At 16.5% G+C, this 27,944-nt stretch overlaps 8 protein-coding genes across 8 annotated transcripts, besides 50 other annotated features; 2 read left to right on the top strand and 6 right to left on the bottom strand. All coding sequences in view use genetic code 6, as the record gives it.

Annotated features, from left to right (window-relative positions):
- Positions 1-523: 523 nt before the first annotated feature.
- Positions 524-560: a microsatellite.
- Positions 561-1,156: 596 nt separating this feature from the next.
- Positions 1,157-3,125, bottom strand: IMG5_107360 (hypothetical protein; the record flags this gene model as incomplete). Its single annotated transcript, XM_004034955.1, has 5 exons — positions 1,157-1,630; positions 1,668-1,934; positions 1,976-2,738; positions 2,796-2,988; positions 3,065-3,125. The coding sequence occupies 5 exons, from the start codon at positions 3,123-3,125 to the stop codon at positions 1,157-1,159; spliced, it is 1,758 nt and encodes a 585-aa protein (XP_004035003.1).
- Positions 1,259-1,290: a microsatellite.
- Positions 1,482-1,511: a microsatellite.
- Positions 2,640-2,673: a microsatellite.
- Positions 3,126-3,281: 156 nt separating the features above from the next.
- Positions 3,282-3,318: a microsatellite.
- Positions 3,298-3,354: a microsatellite.
- Positions 3,303-3,354: a microsatellite.
- Positions 3,320-3,356: a microsatellite.
- Positions 3,323-3,389: a microsatellite.
- Positions 3,339-3,397: a microsatellite.
- Positions 3,398-3,676: 279 nt separating this feature from the next.
- Positions 3,677-3,725: a microsatellite.
- Positions 3,679-3,726: a microsatellite.
- Positions 3,680-3,743: a microsatellite.
- Positions 3,705-3,743: a microsatellite.
- IMG5_107350 (hypothetical protein) lies at positions 3,725-6,536 on the top strand (the record flags this gene model as incomplete). Its single annotated transcript, XM_004034954.1, has 4 exons — positions 3,725-4,180; positions 4,744-4,885; positions 5,548-6,068; positions 6,107-6,536. 4 exons carry the CDS (start codon positions 3,725-3,727, stop codon positions 6,422-6,424), a joined length of 1,437 nt encoding a protein of 478 aa, XP_004035002.1. The 3' UTR covers positions 6,425-6,536.
- Positions 4,700-4,735: a microsatellite.
- A 702-nt stretch (positions 6,537-7,238) lies between the features above and the next one.
- On the bottom strand, positions 7,239-7,900 carry IMG5_107340 (hypothetical protein). The gene has a single exon (XM_004034953.1). It carries the CDS (start codon positions 7,761-7,763, stop codon positions 7,281-7,283), a length of 483 nt encoding a protein of 160 aa, XP_004035001.1. The 5' UTR covers positions 7,764-7,900; the 3' UTR covers positions 7,239-7,280.
- A 940-nt stretch (positions 7,901-8,840) lies between these two features.
- Positions 8,841-8,910: a microsatellite.
- Positions 8,911-9,056: 146 nt separating this feature from the next.
- IMG5_107330 (hypothetical protein) lies at positions 9,057-10,581 on the top strand (the record flags this gene model as incomplete). The annotated part of the gene is made up of 2 exons (XM_004034952.1): positions 9,057-9,210; positions 9,260-10,581. 2 exons carry the CDS (start codon positions 9,057-9,059, stop codon positions 10,579-10,581), a joined length of 1,476 nt encoding a protein of 491 aa, XP_004035000.1.
- An 843-nt stretch (positions 10,582-11,424) lies between these two features.
- Positions 11,425-11,483: a microsatellite.
- Positions 11,462-11,522: a microsatellite.
- Positions 11,469-11,527: a microsatellite.
- A 55-nt stretch (positions 11,528-11,582) lies between these two features.
- Positions 11,583-11,626: a microsatellite.
- Positions 11,627-13,653: 2,027 nt separating this feature from the next.
- On the bottom strand, positions 13,654-15,179 carry IMG5_107320 (zinc finger transcription factor sma, putative; the record flags this gene model as incomplete). The annotated part of the gene is made up of 6 exons (XM_004034951.1): positions 13,654-13,907; positions 13,961-14,132; positions 14,183-14,443; positions 14,493-14,795; positions 14,845-15,048; positions 15,093-15,179. 6 exons carry the CDS (start codon positions 15,177-15,179, stop codon positions 13,654-13,656), a joined length of 1,281 nt encoding a protein of 426 aa, XP_004034999.1.
- Positions 13,913-13,959: a microsatellite.
- Positions 14,138-14,178: a microsatellite.
- Positions 14,464-14,499: a microsatellite.
- Positions 15,180-15,362: 183 nt separating the features above from the next.
- Positions 15,363-15,413: a microsatellite.
- Positions 15,378-15,424: a microsatellite.
- A 71-nt stretch (positions 15,425-15,495) lies between these two features.
- Positions 15,496-15,583: a microsatellite.
- Positions 15,517-15,570: a microsatellite.
- Positions 15,521-15,579: a microsatellite.
- Positions 15,528-15,585: a microsatellite.
- Positions 15,586-15,689: 104 nt separating this feature from the next.
- Positions 15,690-15,741: a microsatellite.
- A 239-nt stretch (positions 15,742-15,980) lies between these two features.
- Positions 15,981-16,027: a microsatellite.
- Positions 15,989-16,048: a microsatellite.
- Positions 16,049-16,152: 104 nt separating this feature from the next.
- Positions 16,153-16,221: a microsatellite.
- Positions 16,156-16,237: a microsatellite.
- Positions 16,162-16,241: a microsatellite.
- Positions 16,242-16,268: 27 nt separating this feature from the next.
- On the bottom strand, positions 16,269-16,835 carry IMG5_107310 (protein phosphatase 2c, putative; the record flags this gene model as incomplete). Its single annotated transcript, XM_004034950.1, has 1 exon — positions 16,269-16,835. One exon carries the CDS (start codon positions 16,833-16,835, stop codon positions 16,269-16,271), a length of 567 nt encoding a protein of 188 aa, XP_004034998.1.
- A 684-nt stretch (positions 16,836-17,519) lies between these two features.
- Positions 17,520-17,581: a microsatellite.
- Positions 17,539-17,604: a microsatellite.
- Positions 17,605-18,379: 775 nt separating this feature from the next.
- Positions 18,380-18,419: a microsatellite.
- Positions 18,380-18,422: a microsatellite.
- A 2,545-nt stretch (positions 18,423-20,967) lies between these two features.
- On the bottom strand, positions 20,968-21,462 carry IMG5_107300 (thioesterase superfamily member 2, putative; the record flags this gene model as incomplete). Its single annotated transcript, XM_004034949.1, has 1 exon — positions 20,968-21,462. The coding sequence occupies one exon, from the start codon at positions 21,460-21,462 to the stop codon at positions 20,968-20,970; it is 495 nt and encodes a 164-aa protein (XP_004034997.1).
- Positions 21,463-21,471: 9 nt separating this feature from the next.
- Positions 21,472-21,500: a microsatellite.
- Positions 21,501-21,550: 50 nt separating this feature from the next.
- Positions 21,551-23,076, bottom strand: IMG5_107290 (nucleoside diphosphate kinase 7, putative; the record flags this gene model as incomplete). Its single annotated transcript, XM_004034948.1, has 7 exons — positions 21,551-21,668; positions 21,718-21,948; positions 22,014-22,243; positions 22,286-22,513; positions 22,560-22,684; positions 22,732-22,895; positions 22,963-23,076. 7 exons carry the CDS (start codon positions 23,074-23,076, stop codon positions 21,636-21,638), a joined length of 1,125 nt encoding a protein of 374 aa, XP_004034996.1. The 3' UTR covers positions 21,551-21,635.
- A 1,711-nt stretch (positions 23,077-24,787) lies between these two features.
- Positions 24,788-24,832: a microsatellite.
- A 1,361-nt stretch (positions 24,833-26,193) lies between these two features.
- Positions 26,194-26,236: a microsatellite.
- Positions 26,237-26,437: 201 nt separating this feature from the next.
- Positions 26,438-26,580: a microsatellite.
- Positions 26,508-26,586: a microsatellite.
- Positions 26,524-26,592: a microsatellite.
- Positions 26,528-26,587: a microsatellite.
- Positions 26,536-26,592: a microsatellite.
- Positions 26,551-26,608: a microsatellite.
- A 1,170-nt stretch (positions 26,609-27,778) lies between these two features.
- Positions 27,779-27,808: a microsatellite.
- Positions 27,809-27,825: 17 nt separating this feature from the next.
- Positions 27,826-27,867: a microsatellite.
- Positions 27,868-27,944: the final 77 nt, after the last annotated feature.

Here is a 27,944-nt window from a genome sequence, read left to right as displayed (position 1 = left end):
ACTTAAAGTTTAATCAGTATTTAAAAGTTCCTTTATATTACTTTTATAAAATTTTATTTGTCCTTTATTTAATTAAATTTATTTTTAAATAATATTATATCTAATGGCTTTTTAGTTGGTGTTAAACTATTTCTTTAAGTATTTTATGTTGAACTTTATGATTTTATTGTTTATGAAAAACTTAAGGCTTGGTTTATTTCTAATATTGTTTAATTTTTATATCTATATGACATCTTTTATTTATTATTTTATTATTATTTGTAAATTAACAAATAATTTTCAACATAAATTTAACGGAAAATATAATATTTAATTTATGAATACAAATACAAAATATTTATTATAGCAAATATATAAATATTTTTTTAATTTAATTACTATAATATATTCTTAATTATTAGTTTGTTAAAAGTTTTTATTTTTAAAAATATAATCGAATTTTTATATAATTTTAATTAAATAAATATTCATGTGAAATATACAATTTTAAAAAAATTATTTTATATGAAAATTAAATTATAATTATATAGTTTTTAATTATATATATTTTATAAATTATAATTAGAAGTATTTTGATAAAAAATTTTCTTAACAAAATCTTAAGAATATAATGTTCTCATTTCGAAGATTAGTCTCTTGCTGAATTAAATTTATAATTATTTTCAATTCTTAAATTTTTAAGATTTTTAATTAAATTTAAATCTAATTTAGGAATAACAATATTACTAAGGCAATTTTTCATGCTTAAAAACTCTTTCTAATTTAAATGATCAACTTTTTTATCTGAACATTTAATAAATTCTTTCAAAAAATCCATTTTATAATATCTTGGAGTTAAACTAACTTCGGTTTTATTATTTTTTTAATTATCAAGTTATTTATTTTGATTTTTTTAATTATTTTTTTCTTTTTAATTTTATTTTTGTACATCTTTTAATTTATTGACTTTTTTTTCTTTTATTTATTCTTATTAACTATTGTTTTATTATTTTTTTATAATTTTAGAACAGAACATATTTTTAAATAAATTTTTTGGTGATAATTTTATATCTTCTAATTTTTTTTAATTAAAAAAAAACAAATTAGAAGTAAAAACAAAATTTAAATAAAAAAATTATTAATAAATATAATATACATATTTTTTTTACATTTTCCATCAGCAAATTCTTATTATATATTTAGAAATTGATATTTATTTGAAATCTCTTTAATTTTTTTTATTAATTTAGTTATTTTTCATTTACTTCATTTAAAATCGGATAAATACGTTTTTATGATAAATCTTTTTATAAATTATTTTCTATACTATTTGATTAATTTAAGTTTGTTTTTTAAAAAAGTTTATTTTTGTTTAATTTCTATAAAATATTTATATATATAAGACAAATAAAATTTGTTTAAAATGTTTAACTTTTTTATTTTTATTTGGTTAAGTTGAAAAAACTTAATTATTTTGCTAAATTTTATGATTTTTAGTTTATTTATCATAATTATTATTATCACAATTATTAGATATATTTAACTTTTATTCTGAAAAATCTTAAGTGCTTTTAAAATAATTATTATATTTATATGAATTTTCTTTTTTTTAAGTAGATTAATATGAAATATTTGAATTATCTTCTTCTTCCTTTTTTTTTTTTTTAATTAATTATAAACAAAAATACAATAATTTCTAATTAAGAATTATAGTGCTTATGATAGCTGTTAATTAAATGATTTATATAAGGAGATTAGCATGTTATGGCTAAACAAACAATTTCAATAGATTTAAGATGATAAGTTTCACTTTATCTATATTATTCACTGTTTATTTTAATTTATTATTTTTCAAGAGTATTATTATTATCGTTATTTTAATTTTTATATTTATCTAATTCTATAAACCTAATTTCAGTAGCAATAGTAAAATAACAAATAGATAAAAAAAGCATCTTTTTTTATTTACAAAAAAAAAAAAAAAAAAAAAACTTACTTTCTCAATTAATTATTTTTTTGAAAGTTCATAAATGATATCATCAAAATAAATAAAACTATCATATTAAATTTATACCATATGCATAATTGATCCGATATTGAATTACTCGATCCATTGGTAACTATTTCTAATTCCCAAAATGCTCCTACTTTCGTTTTCTGAATCTTTTATTGGTGTTTAGAGTTCTGCTCTCATATTTTTTTCATTATTATTTGGATTATTTTTCCAGAAATATATAGATTTTCTTGATTGTCTTAATTAATTATAATTATTGGTATTTATTTCTATATTAAAAAGATTTTTATTGGAAAAATTTTATAAAAAAATTTAAGCATTTTCATATATTAAAGGTGTATATAAAATTTCTTCTTTGGCTTTGTATTAGTTTGTATTTTCAGTTTTTTCACACGAAAAGTTAGCTTTTTTATCATACTTTTAATTTTATGATAATTCTGTTAATAAATTAAATATTTTTTCGATCATTTAAATGCCTTTTTAGGCAGTTTCTATTGCCATATTATGCCTTTTTTGTTATTTTTTATTGTTTTATTTTTCATATTTTTTATACATTCCTAATTAGGATAATATAGCACATTTTTATAAATAGGATTTTACTAAAAATGATTGTTTTTTTATCTTGTATGATTAAAAATCTTCGTTTTTTTATTCTTTCTCATTTTATTCTTGCTCTTTTAAACCTTATTCTAAATTATATATTACACCATCTATATATTAATAGCATTTATCTAATTCCCATAATCTTTTTAATAATTTTTATTTTATTTTATATTTTTTTTTTTTTAAAAAAAAATACTACCCTTAATATGCACAAGCAATATTATAAAGTAAAATTATTAATAAGTTTCTATCAAGCGCTTTTCCGGAATTAGCTGCTAGTTCTGCTATATTTTCTGCTTATTTAAGCTACTAAATTGCTTCTTAATATAATTAATCTTCTATTAATTTGCATGAATCATCTGATATTTTTCTTATTTTTTAAAACAATTAATCTTTTTATTATATATATATATATATATATTTATTATTAAAAATTAATTTATAATGTTAAATTTAATTATTTTTAACTAGAATCTTGAATTAACTTTTTAAACATAATTAAATCTATTTCGTTTAAATCTTCTGACATAATTTTATGAATATATTTATTAAGTTAAAAAAAGTTGTCTTTTTTATTTTTTTAAAATCTTAATTTTTATATATTTTATATTTTAAATTGTTAATTAAATTCTATTAAAAATTTAAATATAAATGTAAAATAAAAGAGATAATTAATTAAAGTTAAATATTTATTAAATTTATATTTATTAATTTTATTTATTGTTAATTAATTTTTTTTTTAATTAATATTTTTTATTAAAAATATTAATTTTATTTTTTAAATTATATTAATAATTTATTAATAATTTTTTTGTATTTTCTTGTGTAAATTTTTAAAAAATTTTAGTAGATACTAATTATATATATTATTTTTATTTTATTTTCATTATTATTATTTTTTGCTAAAAAAAATAAAAATTGCTATTTAATTATAGATATAATATAATTATTTAATTTTAACAAAATTTAATTATTAACATTTTTTTTATTGCTTACCTTAAAATAAAAAATCTTAAAATAAAAATAATGTGATATTTAATATTAATTAACACAAAAATAAAAACATTATAAAAATTAATTTAAAAATAAAAATAAAATAAAAAAAACAATAAATAGAAATAAAAATAAATGGAAACTAAAGATAAATCTATATAATTAATCCTCTAAAAATTAAAAGAATAAAACTTACCGCCTTTAATATTAAGAAAGTAGATAAATCATTAACTTCTAGATTAAAAGCTTACTAAAGAAGCCTCAATATCAGGTACTTTACTATCTTAAAACCTTGAAGAAATACAAAAGTTGAAAGACTTTTCTAGAGAAATATCTAAAGAAGGCTTTTTAAAACCAAAAGAACACTTAATATTATAAAAATTTCAAATATATAACCACTTGAGAATAGGAGATAAATTCCCTGAAATAAAAGACAATTTTGTAGACTTGAACTCAGGTCAACTTACCCATTTAGTTCACTAATAAAATTAAATATTATTAATAATTTTATGGTCTTCATAGTAAAAAAGTTCATATTAATAAGTCTAAAAGGCATTTTCAATATCTAATAAATACAAAGATTAACTAAAAGTAATAACAATAAGTATAGATGATAAAATAGAAGACGCTTAAAACAAAATAAAGTAATAAAAGTGGAATGATAACGAGAACTTTAAAAATTTAAAGATTACTGAAAATGATTAAAATCATCATTTGATTTCTTTATTTAAAATTTCTTCTTATCCTTTTGCTATTTTGGTTGGATAGAATGGACTTATTAGTTTTTTTGGGTGTGAAAAAAAAAACTATATCTAAAATAGAGTTGAGTTTTTGTTAGGAGATACTTCAGATGGATTGAATAAGGAATAGTTTAAAAAATTTAAGGGAATATGGGATTAAGAATTGACTGAATTTGTACAGAAAAATGAATGCTTGTAAAAATTAAATCTTTGTTAGTAAAAAATTAGTCTTTTTGAAAATGAGTAGAAAATGAAAGTTTATTAAAAACCTATTCTTTATGCGAAAATTAATGCTAACTAAAAAAATTTATTTCTTGCTTTTAAAAATATATTGGGTATTATTCCTTTGATGAAACTTAAAGAATAAGTATTTTTTTATTTATATTTTTGTTTATTTATTTTTTTTATTTAAAGATAATTGACTTAAAATTATAACTTCCTATTCACGTTGGTAATTTAGGAAAAATACATGAAAAAGTAGGTTTAAAAAATGTTTATTTGTAAAATGAAATTTCTTTGTCTTTAAAATTAACACCTTAAAATTATTTAACTATAGGTAAAAATAAAAATTAATTGTAAAAGTTTAATTTTGTTTTAAAAAAAAAAATTAAATAAAAGATCGTACAAATACCTTAAAATAATATAAAGAAATAAGTCACTTTCCTTAAATCGAACAAAATCTATAATAAATAAAAGAAGAATACTAGTAATATTCAGAATCTTTAAAAGAAAAAGGTGAATATAAAAAAAATCTAATAGGTTTACTAAACTAAGGCTTAAAATAGACTTATTTAAACACCAAATATGTTCCTTTTGAAAATATGCATAGAATAGAACAATAGGAAAATGCTTAAATACACTTACAAAACGGAAAAGTTGGTCTTGTGATATTTTGGGCTCATTGGGATGAACTTTGCTTATAATTAATAAAAGTATTGAAACTAAGAAAAGATAGTTTAAAAGAAGTTTAAATAATATTTATTTCGATAGTAGAAGAAAATGTGAATTCAATAAAAATAGCAAAAGAACTCTAAGAAGATAATATATTTAATTTTTATTATTTAAATGGAATTCCTAAAGATAGAAAAGAACTTTAAGAATTCTAAATAGGAGAAGTTCCCTATATTTTATTATTAGATAAGGAAAATAACTATAAATTTACAGGAGTAATAAAAAGTGGCGATCTTTTATGCTAAAAAATACATTAAATTTAATCAGGAGTTGATCTTTAAGAAGATATTTAAGAATACCCTAAAAATGTTTATTAAGAAGTTAAAAAGAATCTTTTTTAAAAGGAAATTCAGTAAGAATTTTTCGATCTTAATTTAGATTACTAACCTTTGTTTTCTATAAGTATGGTTAGATATAAAGTATTCGATTAATAAGGAAATTAAATAAAAAAAGTTTACTAAAAACCTGTTTTAAAGTACGCTGTTAGAATTAATGATTAGGAAAAATTCAATAATTTATTGTTAAAAAAAATATTAGAAAAATTACCTAAGAATGATCTTATAGAAATAGAAGATACCATAATTGATACTGTAGATATTAAGGAAGGAAACCAATGTCATGTTTGTTCTAATAAACTTGAAAAACCTTATTATTTCAATTACTTTTTGAATAATTATGTTTGTTTGAAATGTGGGGATGAAAAAGATATTTCTAAAAAAAATATAGAATAATATAAAGTGCCACATAATTTAATATTAATAAATACTTCAAATACTGAATATTTAAATGTATTTTTTTTAAAAAAATAAAATATTAAAAATAAAAGAATATTGATCAAGACAGATTAGGTAAAGATATACAACCTGAAGTTGAATAAAAATTTATTTTTCCAAGTCATGCAATGATAATTTGTAATGCTTGTAAAATACATCCGAAAATAAGATATATTTGTTTAAATTGTCTTCCAGGGCCTTTCGATAAAAATAAAGGATATGTTGATTTATGCTAAGATTGTGCAAAAAAATGCCATTTAAATAAAGATAAATATACTTTAGAAAAAATTAATATGTAAGGAGAAAAACATAATAGTGAGCATTTGCTTTTAAAGGTACTTTATTTCCATGGAAAATATAATTTATATTGAATATAAAAAGATAAATAAATAAATATTTAAATTCATTTTTTTAAAATAAATTCATCAAATTTTATTTATATTAGGTAATTTAATATTTATATGTTTTAAAGAGTATATTTATTAATTTAGATCTATATTATTTTCAGAATTACTGTTACTTCTATATTATTTTTAATATTTAATTCCAATTAAACTTTTTTAAATACAACTTATTGTATGTCTTTTTTATTTTTCTTTTGTAAATTTATTATGTTTATTTTCTTCTAATAATTAATTTGTTTATATGCTTTTTCTATTTTCTATTTTTTATTTTTCCAATTCTTTGCTTTTTGTTAAATCATTGTCATCTTTTATATTCTGGCTTGATCTTGCATTATTTTAGTATATATTTAATTAATCTTCATATTAAAATGATAACTTGTAAATGCTATTTTTTATTTGTAAAGCTTTTTGATATAACATTATTTTCTTTATCATGTCTAGTTTTATTTCATGAGATTCCTAAGCTAATAAAAGCAAATAATGACCTTTAATTTGTAATAATTCTCCAACTTCGGAATTACATAAGACACTTGTTTTTCTTAAATTATTTGTTATTAATTCGTTTTAACCAAAACATTAAAAAGCTGAATGTATTGCAACTAAATCAGAATTTATTTATATAATATTTTTACCCAAAAGCTATATTAATTTTTAGGATAATTAATTTTTTTTTATTTTTTCATCATTTTTTTATTTAATTCTTTCAGTTTTTAAAAAGGGAACATTTTTTTCATATTCTTAATCGCTTTAATCATTATTTTTTTTTTCCATGAAAGTCTTTTTTTATATTCCTTTTTAAAAAAATTAATATAAATAAGTATATTCATATATACATTACTCCGAAATCTCCTTTTTTAATTATATACATAGCTCGGCTTGGTTAATTTTATTAATATATAACCTATGATTTATTCACAGTAAAATTATTTAAACACATGTAAAGCTTCTTGAGATTTGCTTTAGGCCATGATTCAAAAATTTCAATATTTTTAATAAAATTTAATTCATTTTCATATTTTTCTATTTCACTTTTTTAAAATATATTTTTGAAATTTTATTCTGATAAAATTAAAATTTTGACATTTTCTGAAAGACATATTGTTGTCATTTAATATTCCCCATTTTCACATAAAGTAGGAGTTTCTATAGTGTCTCCTGCGTATAGTTTTTTTATTTTATACAACTTATTTTGTCTATTTAAATATAAACCGACGTAACCTTCTAATATTAACATAAATTAAGTAATCTTTTCTCCTTACTTTGTTATCGTTTAATTAATTAAATATGTTTATAATTATGAATTCATATATAATTGTCGAATTAAATATTGATTATTTTCATTTATGTATTCTTTTATGAAACATAAATGTCCGAAAATTTTTAAAAATTATTCTGAATCTGATATATTTTGGGGTTTTTATTAATTGCTTAAAATTTACAACATATTCTTTTATTATTTTTTTATTTTATAAAATATTTTTTATTTACTTATTAATCTTCTAGTTATATTTTTTAGTTTTTATATTCAGTTTATAATTTTTTTATATTTTCATTAGGTGATTTTATTGTTTTTGATATTACCTACATTGTTTACTATTTTTTATTTTTTAATTATTTTACAATGAATAAGTTATATAAGTAAATTAAATAAATATATTTATTATAAGATATTTTTAATTAAAATACAATATTTTATATATAATTATTTATTTTTAGATTAATCATAATTAGCAAAAAAATTTAACCTCATATAGTGCAGTAAGATGCGAAAGCGAATAATTAAATTAAGTTAAGTCGGCTAAGATAAAAGGTGGGGACCGGGATCGAGCCTATAAAGGTGTGGTTTATGTTTATCCATACCTAAGCGAAATCAAATTAAATACCTAAAATGTCGATCTACACTGTCTGCATGCGTCGATCTCCACAAGGTTATTGATATATAGTGGATATATTCCTATATGTGATAGCTTCGGCTGTAAAAAAATGGCTAAAAATACAGATATAAAAACAATTATTAATAATTAATTTATTAATTAATTAATAAGTTTTTTAAATTAATTACATAATGAAAAATATTTTTAAAATATATTAAAAAGTAAATAATATTTTTTTTTATTATAGAGATAATTCTTTATTTTATTCACTTAAAATATATATTTTTTAAAAATATTTAACAAACTAAACTTGAATATAATTTTAACACGTATTATATATTTTATTTTATTTTTTAAAAAATAATATGTATAGAATAATATGAAATGTTTGATATTAATTCATAATATACAAAAAATTTTATTATTTGTAATTATTTTATTTTTCGTTTTTAATTATAGACAACAAAAAAGATACATATTTTTATTAATTAATTAATTATTATTTGCATTTTATTTACTATTGATTTATAATTTATTTATTTTTATTTAAGAATTTATTAAATATTTATTTTATTTATTAAAAAAAATAAAAAATTAATAAATCGTAAAAAAAATTATTAATTTTTATATATATTATCATTAAATAAAAAATTTAAAAGATATATTAATTTTTTTTTAAATATCTTTTACAAAAATATTTAAAAATAATATTTAAATAAAAAAATATGGATATTAATAGATTTAAAAGACCTACTAGATTCTAAACCAAACTTTTTATAAATGGATAATTTGTTGACGGAGTAAAAAAAACAACTATTTCTATATATAATCCCTCTACAGAAGATAAAATATGTGATATAGCAGAAGCTACTGAATAAGGTATAAAAAAATAAATTTTTAAATATATATGTATATATTAATAATATAGACGTGGAATTAGCTATTGATGCTGCCACAAATGCCTTTTCTAAATGGAAAAATACAACAACTCGTGAAAGATGCTTACTCATAAATAAACTTGCTGATTTAATTGAAAAAAATTTAGACGAATTAGTCTCTTTAGAATCTCTTGATAATGGAAAACCATTATATGCATCTTTATCTGATATAACAGAAGTTGTTAATAATTTAAGATATTATGCAGGATGGGCTGATAAGACAACTGGAAAATCATATAGTTCTTAAGATAATACTTTATTTTACACACGTAGAGAACCATTTGGAGTAGTAGGTTTAATATCTCCATGGAATTTTCCTTTATTAATGTGTGAATGGAAATTTGCTCCTGCTTTAGCTGCTGGAAATTGCTTAGTACACAAACCTTCTGAAGAAACACCTTTAACAATTCTTAGAGTTGCTGAATTAATAAACGAAGCTGGATTTCCCCCAGGAGTATTTAACATAGTTCCTGGTTATGGAAATATAGCAGGAGAAGCCTTAAGCAGAAGTAGAAAAGTAGGCAAAATATCATTCACTGGATCAACTATTGTAGGAAGAAAAGTAATGGAAGCAAGTGCTTAAAGTAATTTGAAGAAAGTCACTTTAGAATTAGGTGGAAAAACTCCGGTTGTTGTATGTCCTTCTGCTGATTTAGATTAAGCCGTTGCAATTGCTTGGAATGCTATTATGTATAATATGGGATAATGTTGTATTGCTGGATCTAGATTATTCGTACATGAATCCATATATAATGAATTCCTTAATAGATTAAAAGCAATCAATTCAAATGTTAAAATAGGAGACGCTTTTGAAGGATCTAACCATGGTCCTTAAATAAATAAAGTTTAATTTAATAAAATTCTCGGCTTTATTGAACATGCTAAAACTTAGGAAAGCTGCTAGTTACTTATAGGAGGTAATAGATATGGAAATAAAGGCTATTTTATTGAACCTACTATCTTTTGTAATGTTGATGATAATTCGAAAATCGCAAGTGAAGAAATATTTGGACCTGTTTTAGCTATACTTAAACCTTGGAAATCTCTTGATGAAGTTATTAAAAGAGCTAATAATACTAATTATGGTCTCGCAGGTATTGTACTTTCTAAAGATATGTCTGTTTGCGATAGATTAGTTAGAGATATCTAAGCTGGTACCATCTTTGTTAACAATTATTGTATACCTAAATCTTATATTCCATTTGGTGGCTATAAGGAATCTGGATTTGGAAAAGATAATGGAGAAGAGGGAATGCTTGAATATACTTAAGTTAAGGCTGTTTATTATTAATTCGACGAACCTAAAATTTGAATAATAAATATTTTTAAAGTTAATTACTATAATTTTTTTATATATATTATGTAATATTAAAATATAGTATATGAATTTGCTTAAGAATTTTTTAATCAGTAAAATAATAATATATATCTAAAATAAAAAATTGTTAAACATATATTATTAAATAATATAAACTAAAATTCTATTAAATATTTTTATTTACATAATTTCTTTAATTTAATTATCTGTTTTATATACCATTTTTATCAATTTTATTATAATTTAATTTTAATTTATTATCTAATTAATCTTGTATTTTATATCTATATATTAAAGAACGGTATATATTAAATTTATTATATTGCAAATTATATATACAAGCAAATGATATTACATCAATAATTTCAACTACATTCATATAACATAATTCGTAATTTTTAATATATAAAAATATGTCTATATTTAAAAGCTTTTTATAAAAAAATAATTATATTTTTTCTAAATATTTTAAAAATATTTTTTTTTTTTTTATAAAATAATTTATTTAATATAACAAAACAAACAGAAAATGCGCAACAAAATAAATAAATTTATAAGCATTATAATTAAATTAAAAATATTAAATAAAAAATAATTCTTGAATACAAATAATATATTTAACTCTTAAAAAGTAACGATTCTATAATAAATTTATAATTTAGAAAAAAAATAAAACTTTTTTAAAAAATAAAAATAATATTATTTAAAATAACATTTAAAAAAATTAGAAGAATAAAAATATACAATTTAAATGCTTAAAAATTAAAAAAAATTATTATAAAAAATGAAGTAAATAATTTTTGGTATTAAAAAATAAAAAATAAAAGTTAAAGTTAAATATATATATATATATATATATATATATATATATATATATATATTATTTATTTATATATTATTTTATTATTTAATATTTTTTTACTATAATTTTTATTTTTTATGTTTTTTATTTAATTTAAAAATTATATCATTTTTTTTTACTTTTATTGTTTCAGTTTTTAATTTTAATTGAATTTATTTTTTATTTTTTATTTAATTTTAATATAAATTGTATTACATTTTATATAATATAATTTTATATAATTTTTTTTATTTTTATGTATATAATTAGTTAACATTATATTTATTTATATTATTAATTTTTTTTTAAATTTCATATTATTTATTCATATAACATTTATGATTTTCATCATTTTCATTTACGTTAATTATATATTGCAGTTTTCCCTAAAAATAATCCTACTCCTACTACTGCTGTAGTAAGAGCTAAACCAAAAGTTATTTTTTCCATTATATTTTCTGCTGAAATAATATTTTTTTTTTCAGGATATCTAGAAACTAATAATTTAGAAAGTTAATCAGAAAATGTAATTGAACTTGAATTAATATTTATATTTTAAACTTTTTTTTTAAAAAAAAAAAACTATTTACTTCTTTTTATTTATTTTATAATTTTTTAATATTTTCTAAAAAGGATATTGTACTTAAAGCTTATCAGTTAAAATAAAAATCTCCTCAAAATTTAAATTTAAACTATTTAGGTTTTAATCTTAATAATACAAATTAAGTATTTCTTCCTAAAAATTAAAATATAAATATAAGCAATAAAAAAAAAAAAAAACTTAATCTTAATCCGAATGTTATGAATTATTTTCTGTATTTAAAAGTTTTTATTATAAATCATCTTTTGTATATAAAATAACAGCCGCACATAAATAAATAATTGAATAAGATTCCGAACATAATATAAAATCAAAAATCCTTTAAATAGTTTCTAAATCATTTAAATTATGCGCAAACCATGTCAGAATCCATCCTAAAGCAAAAATCGGTCCTTTTAGGTGTTATAGATAATATCCTTATTATTTATCAACTTAATTAACTATATAGTTAATTATATCTAATTAAATAAAGGTATTATCTTCTAAACTTAGTGTTAAATTGTCTTTAAAAAATGTATTCGCAGCTTTTTATGTTAAAGCAAATGCATCTTCTTTTTCGAAAAGTATTAAAAAAACAGATGCAATATCATGAAATCCTTAATAATATTGAAATTCTGGTTAATTAACCATTATATTTTCTATTATATTAAAAAGTTCTTCTTTTTTTTATTCACTTTATTTTTATTATTATTTTTAAAATGCAAAAAAATATATATTTATAATTAATGATTATTTATACAAATTATTTTATAATAATTCTTTGTTTCTATTCAGAAATAATATTGACCTTTGTGTGTCCATTTTTATTTGATTATAATAATTACTTCTTTTAGCTTTTTTTTTAATTAAATTTAAGATTATTAAATATTAATTTTTAATACTTTCTTAATTTATTTTATATTTTTCACCCTCTTAATTTTCTAATAATAAAAAAACCATGCTTTTTTTCTTATTTTTTTATTCAAAAAACCTTTATTTTTACCAATTTACCTAAGCTTATGAAAATCTATCTAACTTATAATATATATTTTAATTTTTTTTTAAAACTTTTATTATATTTTACATATTTTTAATTTAATATTTCATCTATTTGATTTTCAAATTATTGTTATGTTAATTATTCCATTTTTTAATGTTTTTATTTATATTATATTGGAAATTTATAAAAATATGTATTAAATTAAAAAATAATTTTTTATAAAAATATTTTATTAAATTAAATAAAAAATAAAAATAATATAAAGAAATTTATTTTATTATATTATAGTAATATTAAATATAATAAAAATAATACATATAATCATATAAATAGCCTTTTATAAAAAAATATCATAATTTTTGCACCTAATTTTTTTTATTTTTTTCTTTCAATTATTAATGTCTTCTAATTTTTCTTGTTTAATATTTTCTTTACAAACTATAATAACGTTTTTTAATTTCGAATTTTAATCATTTTATTTAATTTATTCTAAATTTTGATTTAAAATCTAAAATATTTAGTTTTATTAAGTAAATTGTAATTGAGATAATTAATTTTCTTTTTAATTTTAAAGATTTTATTCTATAAATAAAAAAAATTATGTATATTATAAAAAAATATATTAAAAATATAAAATATATTGTATCATATACCAACATTATATTAATTCATTAGATTCTATTAATTAAAAAATAAATTATTTTTTTACAAAAGCACTTAATTTATCAATTATTATTGGAGTAAAAAGGGTTAACTTTTATTTTAAGTATCATATACATTTTGTAATTCTGAATAATTTTTATTAAACATTTGATTTTTTTTTTTTTTATTATTAACATCACTTAAATTAGTTAAATATTATTAATTCTTACATTATGTTAATTAGTTTTATTTAATATCTTTTTTTATTAATTATTTTATAATATATATTTATAATTTTTATTAAATATACTTTTTTCTTATCTCATTTGACTGTTATTTTAATTGAACCATAATTCATATTCATTTTTTATTAAATTGATATCTAATAAAGGTATATAATTATTATTAGAAAGAAGTAATTTATTATCGAATACTATATCTATACATTAATCTTAAATTAATTCATTAACTGAATTAAGAATCTTAAAAAAATACATTATTATTTTAAAAATATAATATTTTTTTAAATAACCTTTTTTTAAATATTCAAATTTTCTTGACAATTAATATACAATATTAATGGTTTCTATTCTTTTTATCTTTAAATATTTTCAAGTTCGCGTTATTCTTTATTTATTTTTCTTCCAAATTAATAATTTTTTTATATTTTTTAAAATAAATCTAGTATTTTATGCAATATAATACTTTCGTTATAGCTTTAAAAATAATTTAGTTTAAAGTATAATTATATACATTTTGAGAATTTATAAGCAAGAAAAAGTGGATTTTTAATCTAAAAAAAAAAAAAAAGTAATTTATAAATCCTTTATTTATTTATAAACTTTATTTCTTATGTTTGGTGCAGTTAGGTAATTAATAATTCCTTCAAGATCATTTTAAATATTTTTATCAACTTTCTATTTCTAACATTTTTTTCTAATAAAAAGTTACTTTTCGAAATTCTCAGGTTCAAAAACTTCATATAAACTAATATATTTAATATCTTATTTTAAAGTTTATTCTTCTCGAGCAAATTTTCTTGAGTCTACGAATATAGGAGGAGATATTTAACAATCAATTATTTTTAAATAATTATCATTTTAATTTTAAGCACATAATTAAATCACGAGATGTATTTTCTTTCCCTAAAAATAAATAATTATAAAAATAAAATACAAAAATGAATTATTGAACAAAATTATTATAAGATGTAGAATTAAATTTTATTCCTGTTAAGCTTGTACTACCTGCTTCTAAAAATTATTTTGTTTTTCCTTTCAATCCTACATCTAATAAATGAAAATTGTTAATATTCTCATTTTATACTACAACTGCATATAATTAAACATATAAATTTTCAGAAACATTAAATTAATTATTTGATTGAAAATCATTAAACTTAATTTTTATTTTTATATATATATTTATTATTATTTTCCTACTTCAATATTTATATTTATAAATGGTAAAATCCAACTTTTATGCCAGTTCCATCCAAATTATTTATCGATCATAAAATTTTTATCCATATTTATATTTAATTTACATTTGAGATGTGAACTCTAAAATTTATTTAATATTTAAAAAAAAAAAAAAACCTAATTTTTTGTATTTTAATAACTCACATTAGGTTTTAAAGACATAACGTTTGTATGATTCTAAAAATTCTATTTTAATAAAAAAGAACATGAATACCATTACCATTATTTATCTAAATAAATATAAATATTTAAAAATATTAAATTAAAATAAATTTAAAAAATTATTTTAAAATTATATATATACCTTCATTTAATAAACTATTCATATACTTTAATTAATAAAAAAAAAAAATATATGAAAAATTATATAATATATAAAATTAAAAATTTTTATAAATATTTATAATATATAATTTATAAAAATTTTTATAAATATATATATAAATATAATTATTTTTTTTTATATATAATTTATATTTTCATAATTATTTTTATACCATTTTTTTCCCAACAGATGTATTAATTTCAATTTATTTATTATTTTTTTCATTGTTTTGCTATAATATTTCATCTTTATTATTATTATTTATATTTTTATATATATATTTCAAATATATATATTTTTTATAAAAGAATGACCTTCTAATTTTATATTTACCTTAGTTATTTTAATTATTTTTATTTTATAAATTGATCTATTTTATTTTATGTAAATTTAAACTCCATGAAATTTAAAATTATAAAATAATTAACCTAATTTGTTAAATTTTAGATTATCTACAAATTATTTTTAAGTTAGTTACTATTTGTAATATTCATTTATTTTCAAAAAAATGTGATATATATTTGTAATATATTATTTATATTAAAATATTATTTAATTAATATATTTTTATTAATTTTATTATTATTATATTAAATGCAAATCTTAATTTTATATTTTTCATTTAAGTATCAAAAAACAAGATATTCAGATAGCTTATTTCATAAATTAATTTTTTTTTATATTAATCTCTTATTTAAAAATAAGAAAAAAATACATATAATAAAATAAAAATATAATAATAAAAAAAATATAGTAAAAAAAAAACAAAAATATATAATAATAAATGCAAAAAATAAAATTATATAAAAAATTCATTTATTTAAAAAAGCCACAATGCAAGTAATATCATCAATAACATCATCCTCTCTTTTCCATGCACTAACGGCTTCTTTAATAAGCTTTTCACAAGCTCCTTCTGTGTCATTTTTTTAATAAAAAGGTTAAACCATATTAATAACCATTTAGTTACTTAAAAATTCCCATATTCCATCACTAGCAACTACTAAAATTCTATCTTATTCTTTTATATCAAAAGACAAAATTTCTGGTTCTTAAATAACTCCAACTTAACTAGCAACAAAATCTCCAAAAGATCTTGACATAGCCAATCCAGGTATATTTTCATATTTCATCCAAACTCTGGAAGGTCCAACACAATTCCCTTCTTAATCTTTGAAGCAATCAACTCTTCCTCCACTTTAAATAATTCTTTAATATTCAATTGCTGAGTCAGGTTTATGATCTATTGATAAAGGTACAGCCACCCATTAGTTTTTATCTTAATGTTGTGCTATGATAGCTCTAGAATCACCAATATTAGCACAATAATATTTATTTTAAGTAATGTAAACACTGACACAAGTAGAACCACTAAACATAATATCGATTCCACTATCAATTAATCCGAAAGAAGTTTTCTAAAAAGCTTAAGTTAAACAATTTTTGATATTTTATTCTTTCTTTTATTCTTAAATATTTATTTATTATAAAAAAAATTCTAAATTATATGATAAATTCTTCTTTATGAATTATGATACTAAATGACCATTAATCCCATGGCCATCACATACACTAAAGAAAAATTAATTTTTTTATTTGTTAAAATTCTAACATATTATATAACTATCTTAGTTTGTTTTCACAGGTTTCCCAGGAAGAGCTCCTGCTTTAGTTTTAACTGAAAAAGATGAAACGTTAAATTTTTTTGGTTTTGTTTAATAATTATGATTACTTTATTATTAGTTTTAATTAGTTATATTTGTTATTGAATATTCTTTTTTTTTATTTCCTAATTCGTTCAAACTTATTGAATTTGAGCGTTTTGAATTTCTCTGATTTTGTTCATTATGTTAGAAAGAAAATTTACCTTAGTTATTGTTATTGTTTGTTGTTGTTAATGGATTTTTCGTAAAAGGGTTCGCATATTTAAAATTAAGGTCCATTCCTCCTTATAATTATAAATTTTTTGTAGTGTGAGGAGTATTTAAAAAATTAAAACAGGAAAATGCCATATTATCTTTTTAAACAATATTTTCACGATTGTTTATTTATTTTGATTAGGGTTATTAATGATTTTATTCATATTATTATTATTATTATTATTATTATTATTATTATTATTATTTTTATTAATTGTTATTATGATTAGTCATATAATTATTTATGTTTACATTTGCATTGTTATAATTATTCTTAGGTGTTTTATTTCTTAAAAATGAAGATGATTAATTTAAATTATTTTATTATTTTTAAGATTATACTCCCATTTAATATTAATAATATGGGGATATTAAATTTATATTTTTTATTTTATTATTTGTATTTTTTTTCGGGCTTAAATCATTAATGTTAAATTCGTTTTTTTACTATGTAGATTAAAATAAAATATCATTTTTGTTTACTTTAGGCAATTTATCTATTTGTAAGTATTATTTTTCTATTTTTTTTTTATTTATTTAATAAATATTAATTAGTTTATTTTATTTTAATATTAGAAAATAGATATAAATATATAAATTTATTTTTATTTAAAATATTCACTTTTTATTTACATATTTTAGTCATTAGTATTATTAAATTATATATTGTTTTATTCTTATTGGGGTTATCTCTAAATATTTTTAACAGACTATGGTTAAGTTATTGTATAATCAATTTATTTTTCATTCTATTTATTTCCTTTTTTGTTATCGGTATAAAAATAATTAATATTTTTCCCATTTTATTATGAATTTGTTGGCGAGTGAAAATTTTAATTATTTAAAGAACTTTATTGTTAAATATTAAAAGTTCCTGTACTTTATGTTCTTTTATGATTTTTATAAGCTTAATCTTCGCATATTTATATTTCTAAATTGTTATGCTTATTTAATTAATTCTATTATTAAATCAAAATTGTTGAACTTTTTGATTTTTTCATCTCATTATTATAATTTTAATTATAATTATTTAAATTTTATTATTTTTCTTAAGATATATTACTTGATATATGATTTCTTGTTTTATTGCTTGATTATGGCTTTACATTATTTTATTAATTAAAGATCTCACTTTTTTTTTATTGTACATACTTTAATTATATAATGGAAATGCTTTTATTGGTTAATAGTTTTTATTCATTTTTTTTTTCGTTAAAATTTATTAATACTTATATTTTTTTTAATTATTATTAATATATTTAAATTTAATGTAAATTAAATGATTATATAAATATTAATAATATATTTTTAATTTATTTATTATTTCTTTAAATTAATAAATGGTTTTCAAATGATAATAAATTTTTATTCATACATTACAACAAAAAAAAATATAAATGTTTAATGAATTATTAATATTTAATAAATAAACTTTTATAAAAAAACATAAGAATATTTTAAAGTAATTTATATATAATTAAATTTAAAGATTTCTTTATTTTAATAAATTTAAAAAATATATGCTTATATATTTAAGTTATTTTCATATTAATAAAGAAATTATATTTATGTATTTTATTTACAGTTTTAATTAAAATTCCATTAATATTTTTTTTATTATTTTCAAAAATATAAGCTGCATTAAGAATTTTTCTTTCTAATTAATAATGTACATCACAAGTATCATCAGAGAGATAATCATCTAAATTTTTATCTTTTATATTTTTTCACTTTCTTAATTAGTTTTAACAGTATTTAAAATGTAGCATTATATTAAATTGCTAATAAATTATTTATACATATATTGATTAAATCTGCTTTTTTTTTACTTTTAAAGTAATTGAAAAGTTCTATTATATCTAATTTAAAAATATTAAATATATGCTATTATTTTGTGTAATTAAGAATATAATCAATATTATATATTTTCGAGTCTATGAATCTTTTTATAATTCTTTATATTAGTTGGATAAAGTATAAATATAATTTTATATAAAAAAAAACATTTAGAATTTAATAAATTATTTTTCTCTTTTTTTTAAAAAAGAGATTTTTAATAGGTATAATCATAAAAATTACAATCCGTAAAATTAATATTATTAATTTTTTTTCTTATAAAATATTAATTAATTATTAATATTATTTTTAACTTAAATATAAATTCTTTTGTAAATCTTAAATTTTTCAATTTAACTATGTTATAATTCTAAAATTTTAAATTAAAGAACACTTGAATAAAAGGCATTGAATTTTATAATGTTGGTATTTTGACAATGCTCCTTTATAAAAATAAATAATATTTATTTATAAAATATAATAAAAACCATTATTATTTATTTTTAATAAAACACCTCCATAAAATTTTGTTTATTTATGCTTATTTGAATCCAATTTTTAATTAATTGCTATTATCTTCAAACTTTTACTATTTGAAAATAGTTTTCTTGGTAAAAAATATTAATTATTTATTTTCGATGCAATATAATTAAAAAATGGTCTATTAGCATCATCATTAAATTCTATTTTTTCAATGAATTATATAATATCTATAGTTTTTATTTTAGATAAAGATTTTATTCTATTAATATTTAATTTAATAGTAAACATATCGAATCTAGCAAGGCTAACTTACTCTTAATCCTTCTTTGTAGAATATTTTTTAGCCTAATAGATTATTTCTTAAGAAATATGAATTCGCACTGAGTATAATGATTGATCAAGTTTTACCCTTCCCTGCTAACTCAATATATTATTACAATATTTTATTAATATTATGTATTTCCTTGCATATAATAAATATATTTCCATAGAAGGAGAATTATTATCTACTATTTCATAATTTTTAACCTATTTTTTTTTAGATTACTATTTATTACAATAAAAAATTATTTTACTTAAAATTAGAAATAGTCATATTTTCTATCATAAAATTAAATATTAAATAATTATTCTGATGTGCTTTTTAATCATTTTTTAAACCTTTAAGTTTTTTTTTAGGATTGAAAATTTATTTTACTATAGTTTCTATAAAAACTACATTATAATTTTTTTTATATAATATTTCTAATCCAGATGTAGGAAAATAAATTATAATTAAACGAGAGCATATATATGTCAAATTAAAATTAAATAAATTTACTTTAAATCTATTTTTTGTACCATTTACTATTTTACATAAATAATCTATAAAAAATATTGGAAATGTAAAATTAAATAATATATTTTTATTTTTTGTATATTAAATTTTATAGTTTTTTTTTTTTTAATTTACTTTTCATACTATAAAATATTTGTTTTAATTTTTTATTGAAAATTAAAAACTTAATTTTTTTTTATTTTTAAACAATTATGACATAATAGTAAATCTTATTTTATATAAAAAATAATCAAAATTAAAAAAAAATGAAATTAATATTTAAAATAAATTTGGGGATAAACTTAAAATAAAAATAAAATTTATTTTATGATTTTATGTAAAATGAAAAATTATGTATATCAAATTTAATATTTATTTATAAAAATTATAAATAATTAAAAAAAGGATACATTTTTAAATTTTATTTTATTTATTTAAGTTTTATTTTATATTTTTTCATATTTTTTCTTTTGGAAGAGGTTAGTTTTCCCAAGATTTAGGTAAAACTAGTTTTGATTATCTTCCTTAAACAGCTAATTTTTTCCCTGACGAATTAAAAATTTCTGACTATGCAAAAGCGATATTCTTACCCATTTTTAAACATTCTGCCCTTATAAATATTTCTTCGCCTGAATTACAAGGATTTAAACAGTGCTAGGATATTTCAATTGTTGTAGTTAACCTTTTAAATTAATCTTTTTTTAAAATTGCCAAAGTAGTCGAACAATCAACTAAAGTAGCTAATGCTCCTCCGTGAACTACACCGAAGAAATTACATAAATTTTAAGGGACTGTATATTTTAATAAAATTTAATTATCATTTGTTAATAATTCATGACTTTCTTCTATAAGTTCAAATTTTTAATATATTGAATATGCAAAAGTATTCAGGAGGTTTTTATGGTTTACAAATTATTAAAATAAAGGTTTAAAAGATTATTTAATTGACATTTTTTAATATTATTATTATTATTTTTATTTTATTATTTATAAAATAAAAAATTAAAATAAAGCATCTTCAATAATAGCAATTTTTATAAAATAAAAATAATAAATAAATAGTTGTATTAAAAAATATAAAAATTAAATTATATATGTTCTAATTTAATAAATAAATAATAAATTCATTTTTATAAAATATTAAAAAAGTATTCAACCTATCAAAATTATAATAAATAAATTAATAAATTAAATATATAAAATTACTTCTAAAATTCCATCTTCTTCTAAATCAGTGCAATGAACTCCATTTCTAACCCTATCAATACCAAACTTTGATCTAATTGTATTTTCGCAGATTACCTTACCAATTTCAGGATCATGAGGTCCACATAATTACCTAAAGCTACTAACTACATTTTCTTGTCTAACTTCAAGGGCAACACACATACCCGAGGTAAGATGTTCAGCTAAACTATTAAATTCAGGAACTACACCCTATTAAAGAGAAATAAAAAAAAAAACATATTAATATTTAAGTTAATAGAAAATTAATAAATTACTCTATAGACGTCATAAAATTCTTCAGCAGAAGGTAGATCTAAAGTAAAAGTTTATAGAGCAGAAATCTCATATCCTTCTCTTAAGATATAATCAATAATTTAGCCTACTTATCTGCTTTTTACAATATGAGGCTTTATAACACAGCAAGTACAATTATTGAAAATAGCAGTAGTTTATAATTGAGATTTTTCAGAAAAAAAAAAGTTTAATTCTCTAAATGCACTATTTGCTATTATTTATTTTAATCAATTTTTTTTTTTTATTTAAATACGTGAATCACTTCCATGGCATGCATTTTTCGTTCCATCAGTTCCAAAAAGTCCTCTAATACTATTCGGGGCTTATTCTTTTGCAACTAAACTATTTGTTGGTCCCAAAAGTTCCCTCCATATTTTTATTGCGTTTTCACCTACTAATTCAAATCCAACTATAAAATCACTACTCATGAAGTTTGTTAAAGTTTCATAAAAAGGTTTACCTTTATGTTCAGCGTAAAACTCTTATTTTTTTAATAAATATACATATTTATTCCTTTAAAAATAAACCTTGTGCATCTTATATGGAAAATTTTGTCATTTTCATATTTGCTATTAAAAGACTAGATTCTTCTATTTTTGAGATTATTTTTCCCAAATGATTATATGCATCTGGTTTTATCATAGCGAATGTTCTTTTATTATAAATATTTAAAATTATTTTATTTAAAAACAAAAAAACCTTTATTTAGCTTCTTAAAATCTTTAGCGAGTAAATACATCTGCAAAATCTACAATTTTTAATTAACGAGAAAATACTGTTATTAAATTTCCTAAATAAAACTCTTTTTCATCCATTGGAAATTCATTTCTTTTTAAAAATACTCTTTTATTTTTTAAATCATACTTTTGAAAATAAAAAGGAAAATTAATGACTAAGTTATATAAATAATTTTTTTTTGCTTATTATTACCATTTCTATAGATTTATCGTGTGTAAAATATGTCAGATTATAAGTACGGACTAAGGAAGCTGCTTTATCGTACCATTCTACCACAAAAATATATCTTGTATCGTTTGAAGCCATATATATATTATGCTTTTTATATTTAAAAATATATATATATATTTTTTAATTTTGAAATAAGTTACAGTTTTTAAGAAATTAATTAATATTTTTATTAGAAATTAATACATGTTAATATTTAACTTTTTAAAAAATATATTATTTGTTGTTCATTATTTAAAATGATAATAAAAATAAAAAAAATCATTTAATTTGTTTTATAAATGGCATAAGAAACATAAAAATTTAAAAATTTTAACTATATGTACATGAATATATTAACTATATAAAAAATATTTATTATATCATTAAATAGTTTTTAATGTTTATAAAAAATAAATATTTATAATCTTTATTTATTTTATTTTTTATTTATAACAAAATATAATATTATATATAATTTTAATATTAATAATTAATAGATTTAAAATAAAAATTTTTTTCTAGTATATTTTATAATAATATAAATATATAAAGAATATATATTTTATTAAATTATAATTAAAAATTTATTATGTAATTAATAAAAAATTAAAAATAAGTTTTTTTTTTTAATTTATATATAAATTCCTATAATGTTTAAATCATATTTTTATTATTAATCTTTATTGACTTTTTGCATATTTATATTATTACTTTTTTCTTAATAAATCAAAATTTTATATTTTTATTAGTTAAAATTCCTCTATAAAAATAAACTTTTAAAAATTAAAATTAAAATATTAATGAAATATAAAATTTTGAAATAGCTGTTTAATTTTTCATATTTTTTGTATCATAAAATTGATAAAATATATTACGTCATTATTTTAATATAGCTTTAATAAATAAATTAAATATATTAATATATATTATAATCATTATTATACAAAGAAATAAAAATTAATTTATAAAAGAGTATAAATATTAATAGAAAAATTATTATAAATATATGTATTTCAAATAATTATTATTTAAATCTTTAAAAAAATAAAATAAATATATATTTTAAAAGATATAAAGTTAAAATAAAAAAATAATAAATTCAATTAAATAAAAATTATTTGTTTATTATAATTAATTGTTTCTTTTAAATTATTTTATATGTATTTAATTTTCATCTTAATACTTTATGAAAATCATATTTTTACAATTAATTATAAAACCTATTTAAATTAAAAACTTAATTAAGGTTTATATTAAAAAAAATTAAAAAATTAAGATATATGATTACTAATAATGTTTTGAAATAAGTTAAGATAATAAGCTTGTATAGAGTTTTCTGAATCCTTAACTATATACAAATACTAATTTATTATATTCATATTACCTATAAATATTGCATCCAAATTAAAAAGATCGAATATTTAATTTCAAAAGATATACTTTAAAACTTTTAAAATTTAAATAATAATTATTGTATATTTTTAATGTAAATTAAAAACATTATAATATTAAAATAAGAAAGGTATAATATATTATATTTAGACTAAATACAAAGTACTATTTAACTAATTTTTTAAATATAAATAAACAAGGCAATTTAATAAAATAAATTGAATGAGAAAAAATAGAATATGTAATTAAAGTAAATATTTAAATTTTAATGATATCAAAAGAGAAATATATAAAATATATAAAGAATGAATAATTTCGAATAAAAAATATTTAAAATAATAGAAAAAACATAACTTTATTAACGAATTCAATAAAAGAAAAAAAGTAAATAATTTAATAAAAAATAAAATATTTCTATATTGTTTTAATTATATAATTATTTTAATATATATATTATTTTTTTTTTTTTTTTTCATAATATTATTTTTATTATATTTTCTAAGATATAATTATTATAAGAAAATGAAATAAATATAAAAAATATTAATTTTTGTAAAATACTCTGAAATTATTTAGACGATTTTTTATAAAATTTATTAAGAAAATTAGCAATTAGTTAAAGATTTTAATGAATATTTTTAATTCTAAAATTAAATGACTTATGCTAAAATTACTATCAAATTCTACTTATATATATATATTATATATTCTGAATAATTCCTTTAAAAAATTTTAATGGCGAATTAAATAATCAAGAATAATAAAAATTATATAAATTTAATAATTTAATGTTTAGATAATAAATATAAAAAATTAAAATAAAATGTTATAGTTTCATACTTAAAAAATTTTATGAATAATAATTAAAAATATATTTTAAATAAAATTAACTATTTTTATAGTTTCAAATGTTATAAATAATACATATTAAAATATATTCATAAATTAATGATTAAAAATATATTATTTTATAATAATATACTAATATTTAACACATTTGATGACAAAATATATTTATTTATTATTAATCATAATAAAATAAAATTAATTTATAAAATATTTTTATTGTCAAGTTAGATGTAAATTTATCTCAACAAAATATTAAAATTATTTTTAAATTTTTATTTTAATTAACAATAGCTGAAATATAATATTTTTAACTATTTTTATATTTTAAATGTAAAATAATATTTAATATATATAAAATCAAATAATTTTGAAAATTGTTCTAAATAATTGTATTTATTTTTAAATAAATCTTTATATTAATTTTTATAATATTATTATTTTCTTTGATTTAATAATATATATTAAATCAATTATATTGTAATGCTAGAATAAAAATATAATTAAAAACAAAATCAAAAAAATTAATTTAATAAAACCTATTTTAAATTATGAAATTCAGTATTAGTATTTTTATTTTATAATATATACGAAATAGGTATTTATTATATATATTTAAAATATAAAATTTAAAATTATTAATAATTATTGTTTGATAATAATAATCTAATTTTAAATATTTATTTTATACATTTAATTTTTTATTCAAATATATATTTTATTATTTTTATTAAGTGAATAACATTATTTTTTTAAAAATATTTAAAATAAAATAAAAAAGTAAACATTAAACTATAACATAAATTTTTAAATAATTTTCATTACATATATTAATTTAACCTTTATTTTAAAAAACATATTTAAATCGTTTTAAGTGTATTATTTAAATACATAAGTTAAACTAAATAAGATATAGCTCATATAAAATGAACTTATATAGTTTATAAAAAATATACTATAGAAAATACTTATTAAATTTAATATATTGTAGTTTTTCATTTATATTATGTATTTTTCAGGCTATTTATATTATATTCAATTATTTTTATATTTATTTTTTAAAAATATTTATTTGCGAATTCCTTTTTTATTTTTTGTATATTAAATTTTTTTATTATATAATAAATTTTTTAAATTTAAATCACTTATTTTTTTTTTCTTTTTCTGTATACTTTATGTTATAATAAATAGTTTTATCATACATATACCTCAAAAAAACAAAAAATTAAAAAAATGAAGAAAAAAAATTAAAAATAAATAAATAAATTATCAAAAAAAAAATCAATATCAAAAAAATTAAAATAATTAAAAAATAAAAAAAAAATAAGAACTTAAAAAAAAAAACTTAAAAAACTAAAAAAAAAAAAAACTTAATCAAAACAATAAAAAATGGAAGAACAATTAAATACTCAAAGTTAATAAAATGAAGATTCTTAAAAAAATTCAGAACCCACTCAGTAATAATCGACAAAGTAAGTGCCTTAAGTTTAAACTAATATGTAAAACTAAAACAATTTGAATTAAACTTTTTAAAATTTTGTGTTGCCATTATATCAATAACACATGCAATATTTAATGCTTTAACAAACTTTACCGAATATAAATTTGCTAAGTTAAATGACTGACTAGAATTTATTTTAGAGTAAATGTCATTAATGCTAAAATGGTGAACTAAAGAAACTTTAATAATTAAACCAAAACACAAAATAAACTTAGACTGATTATTCATTTATTTAAGATAAGGGATACAACCATAATGATAATGAAAGTAATGGATAAGTATATAACTAAAAAAGTAGCTAAAATAATCTCAAAAATTAAAACAATTTGGAATAAGATAAAAATAATTCTCAAGATATTTAAATAAAGGAAGAAGATATAGAAGAAAACAGCAATGAATTTGAAAATGGAGAAAACTAAAATGAATCTAATTTTTAGAATACTTATAAAAAAAGTTAATAATTAAAAAAATAAAAAAAGGCCAATTCAAATAATATAAATAAATAGAAGAATTCATCTCAAAAATCTGAAGAAGATTAATTAAATAATAAAAATTAAATCGAAAAGTAATAATAAAATAATAGTAATTATACAAAAAATATCCTTAAAGGCTTTAGAAGGGTAGTTAATAAGAACCATAGCAAAAATAAATAATTTTTTGATGAATTTAATGCTTATTTCTCAACATAAAGTTTGAACAATGAATTTATTCTAAACCTTTTCTCAAATTCTCCATATAAAAGCTTATTTAAAGAATTTTTAGAAGCTGATCCAATGTGGTGGATTAAAGAAGCAAGAATAAAGGATGTTTAAAAATAACTTGAAGCTTTTGAAGTCTGCAAATAAAGATAGTTTTCTAAAATAAAAACCAAAAGAAATACATTTGTTAGACCTGTATTAAATTGATATAAATATATAAAGTGGTAGATACATATAAATATCATATCTTTATTAAAAAATATATTTTTTATTAATATTTAAAAATTTTTAAACCAAAAAAAAAAAAAAAAAAAATAAATAAATTAATAAATTAATAAGTAATTTTTTTTATTTTTTATATATTTTTTTTATTTCAATTTTTATTTATTTCTTTATTAATATATATAATTTTTTTATTCTAGATATTTTTTTTTTTTATTCATATTATTTATATTCTAAGTTATATTCTTTTATGTATATACATAATTTTCTTTTTTATTAATGTTAAATATTATTTTAAATTTTTT

The sequence above is a fragment of the Ichthyophthirius multifiliis genome, assembly GCF_000220395.1.
Source record: "Ichthyophthirius multifiliis unplaced genomic scaffold scaff_1120509250885, whole genome shotgun sequence".
Taxonomy (NCBI): domain Eukaryota; phylum Ciliophora; class Oligohymenophorea; order Hymenostomatida; genus Ichthyophthirius; species Ichthyophthirius multifiliis.
The sequence above is the reverse complement of the archived record's forward strand: the minus strand, read 5'-3'. Positions and strand labels throughout refer to the sequence as shown.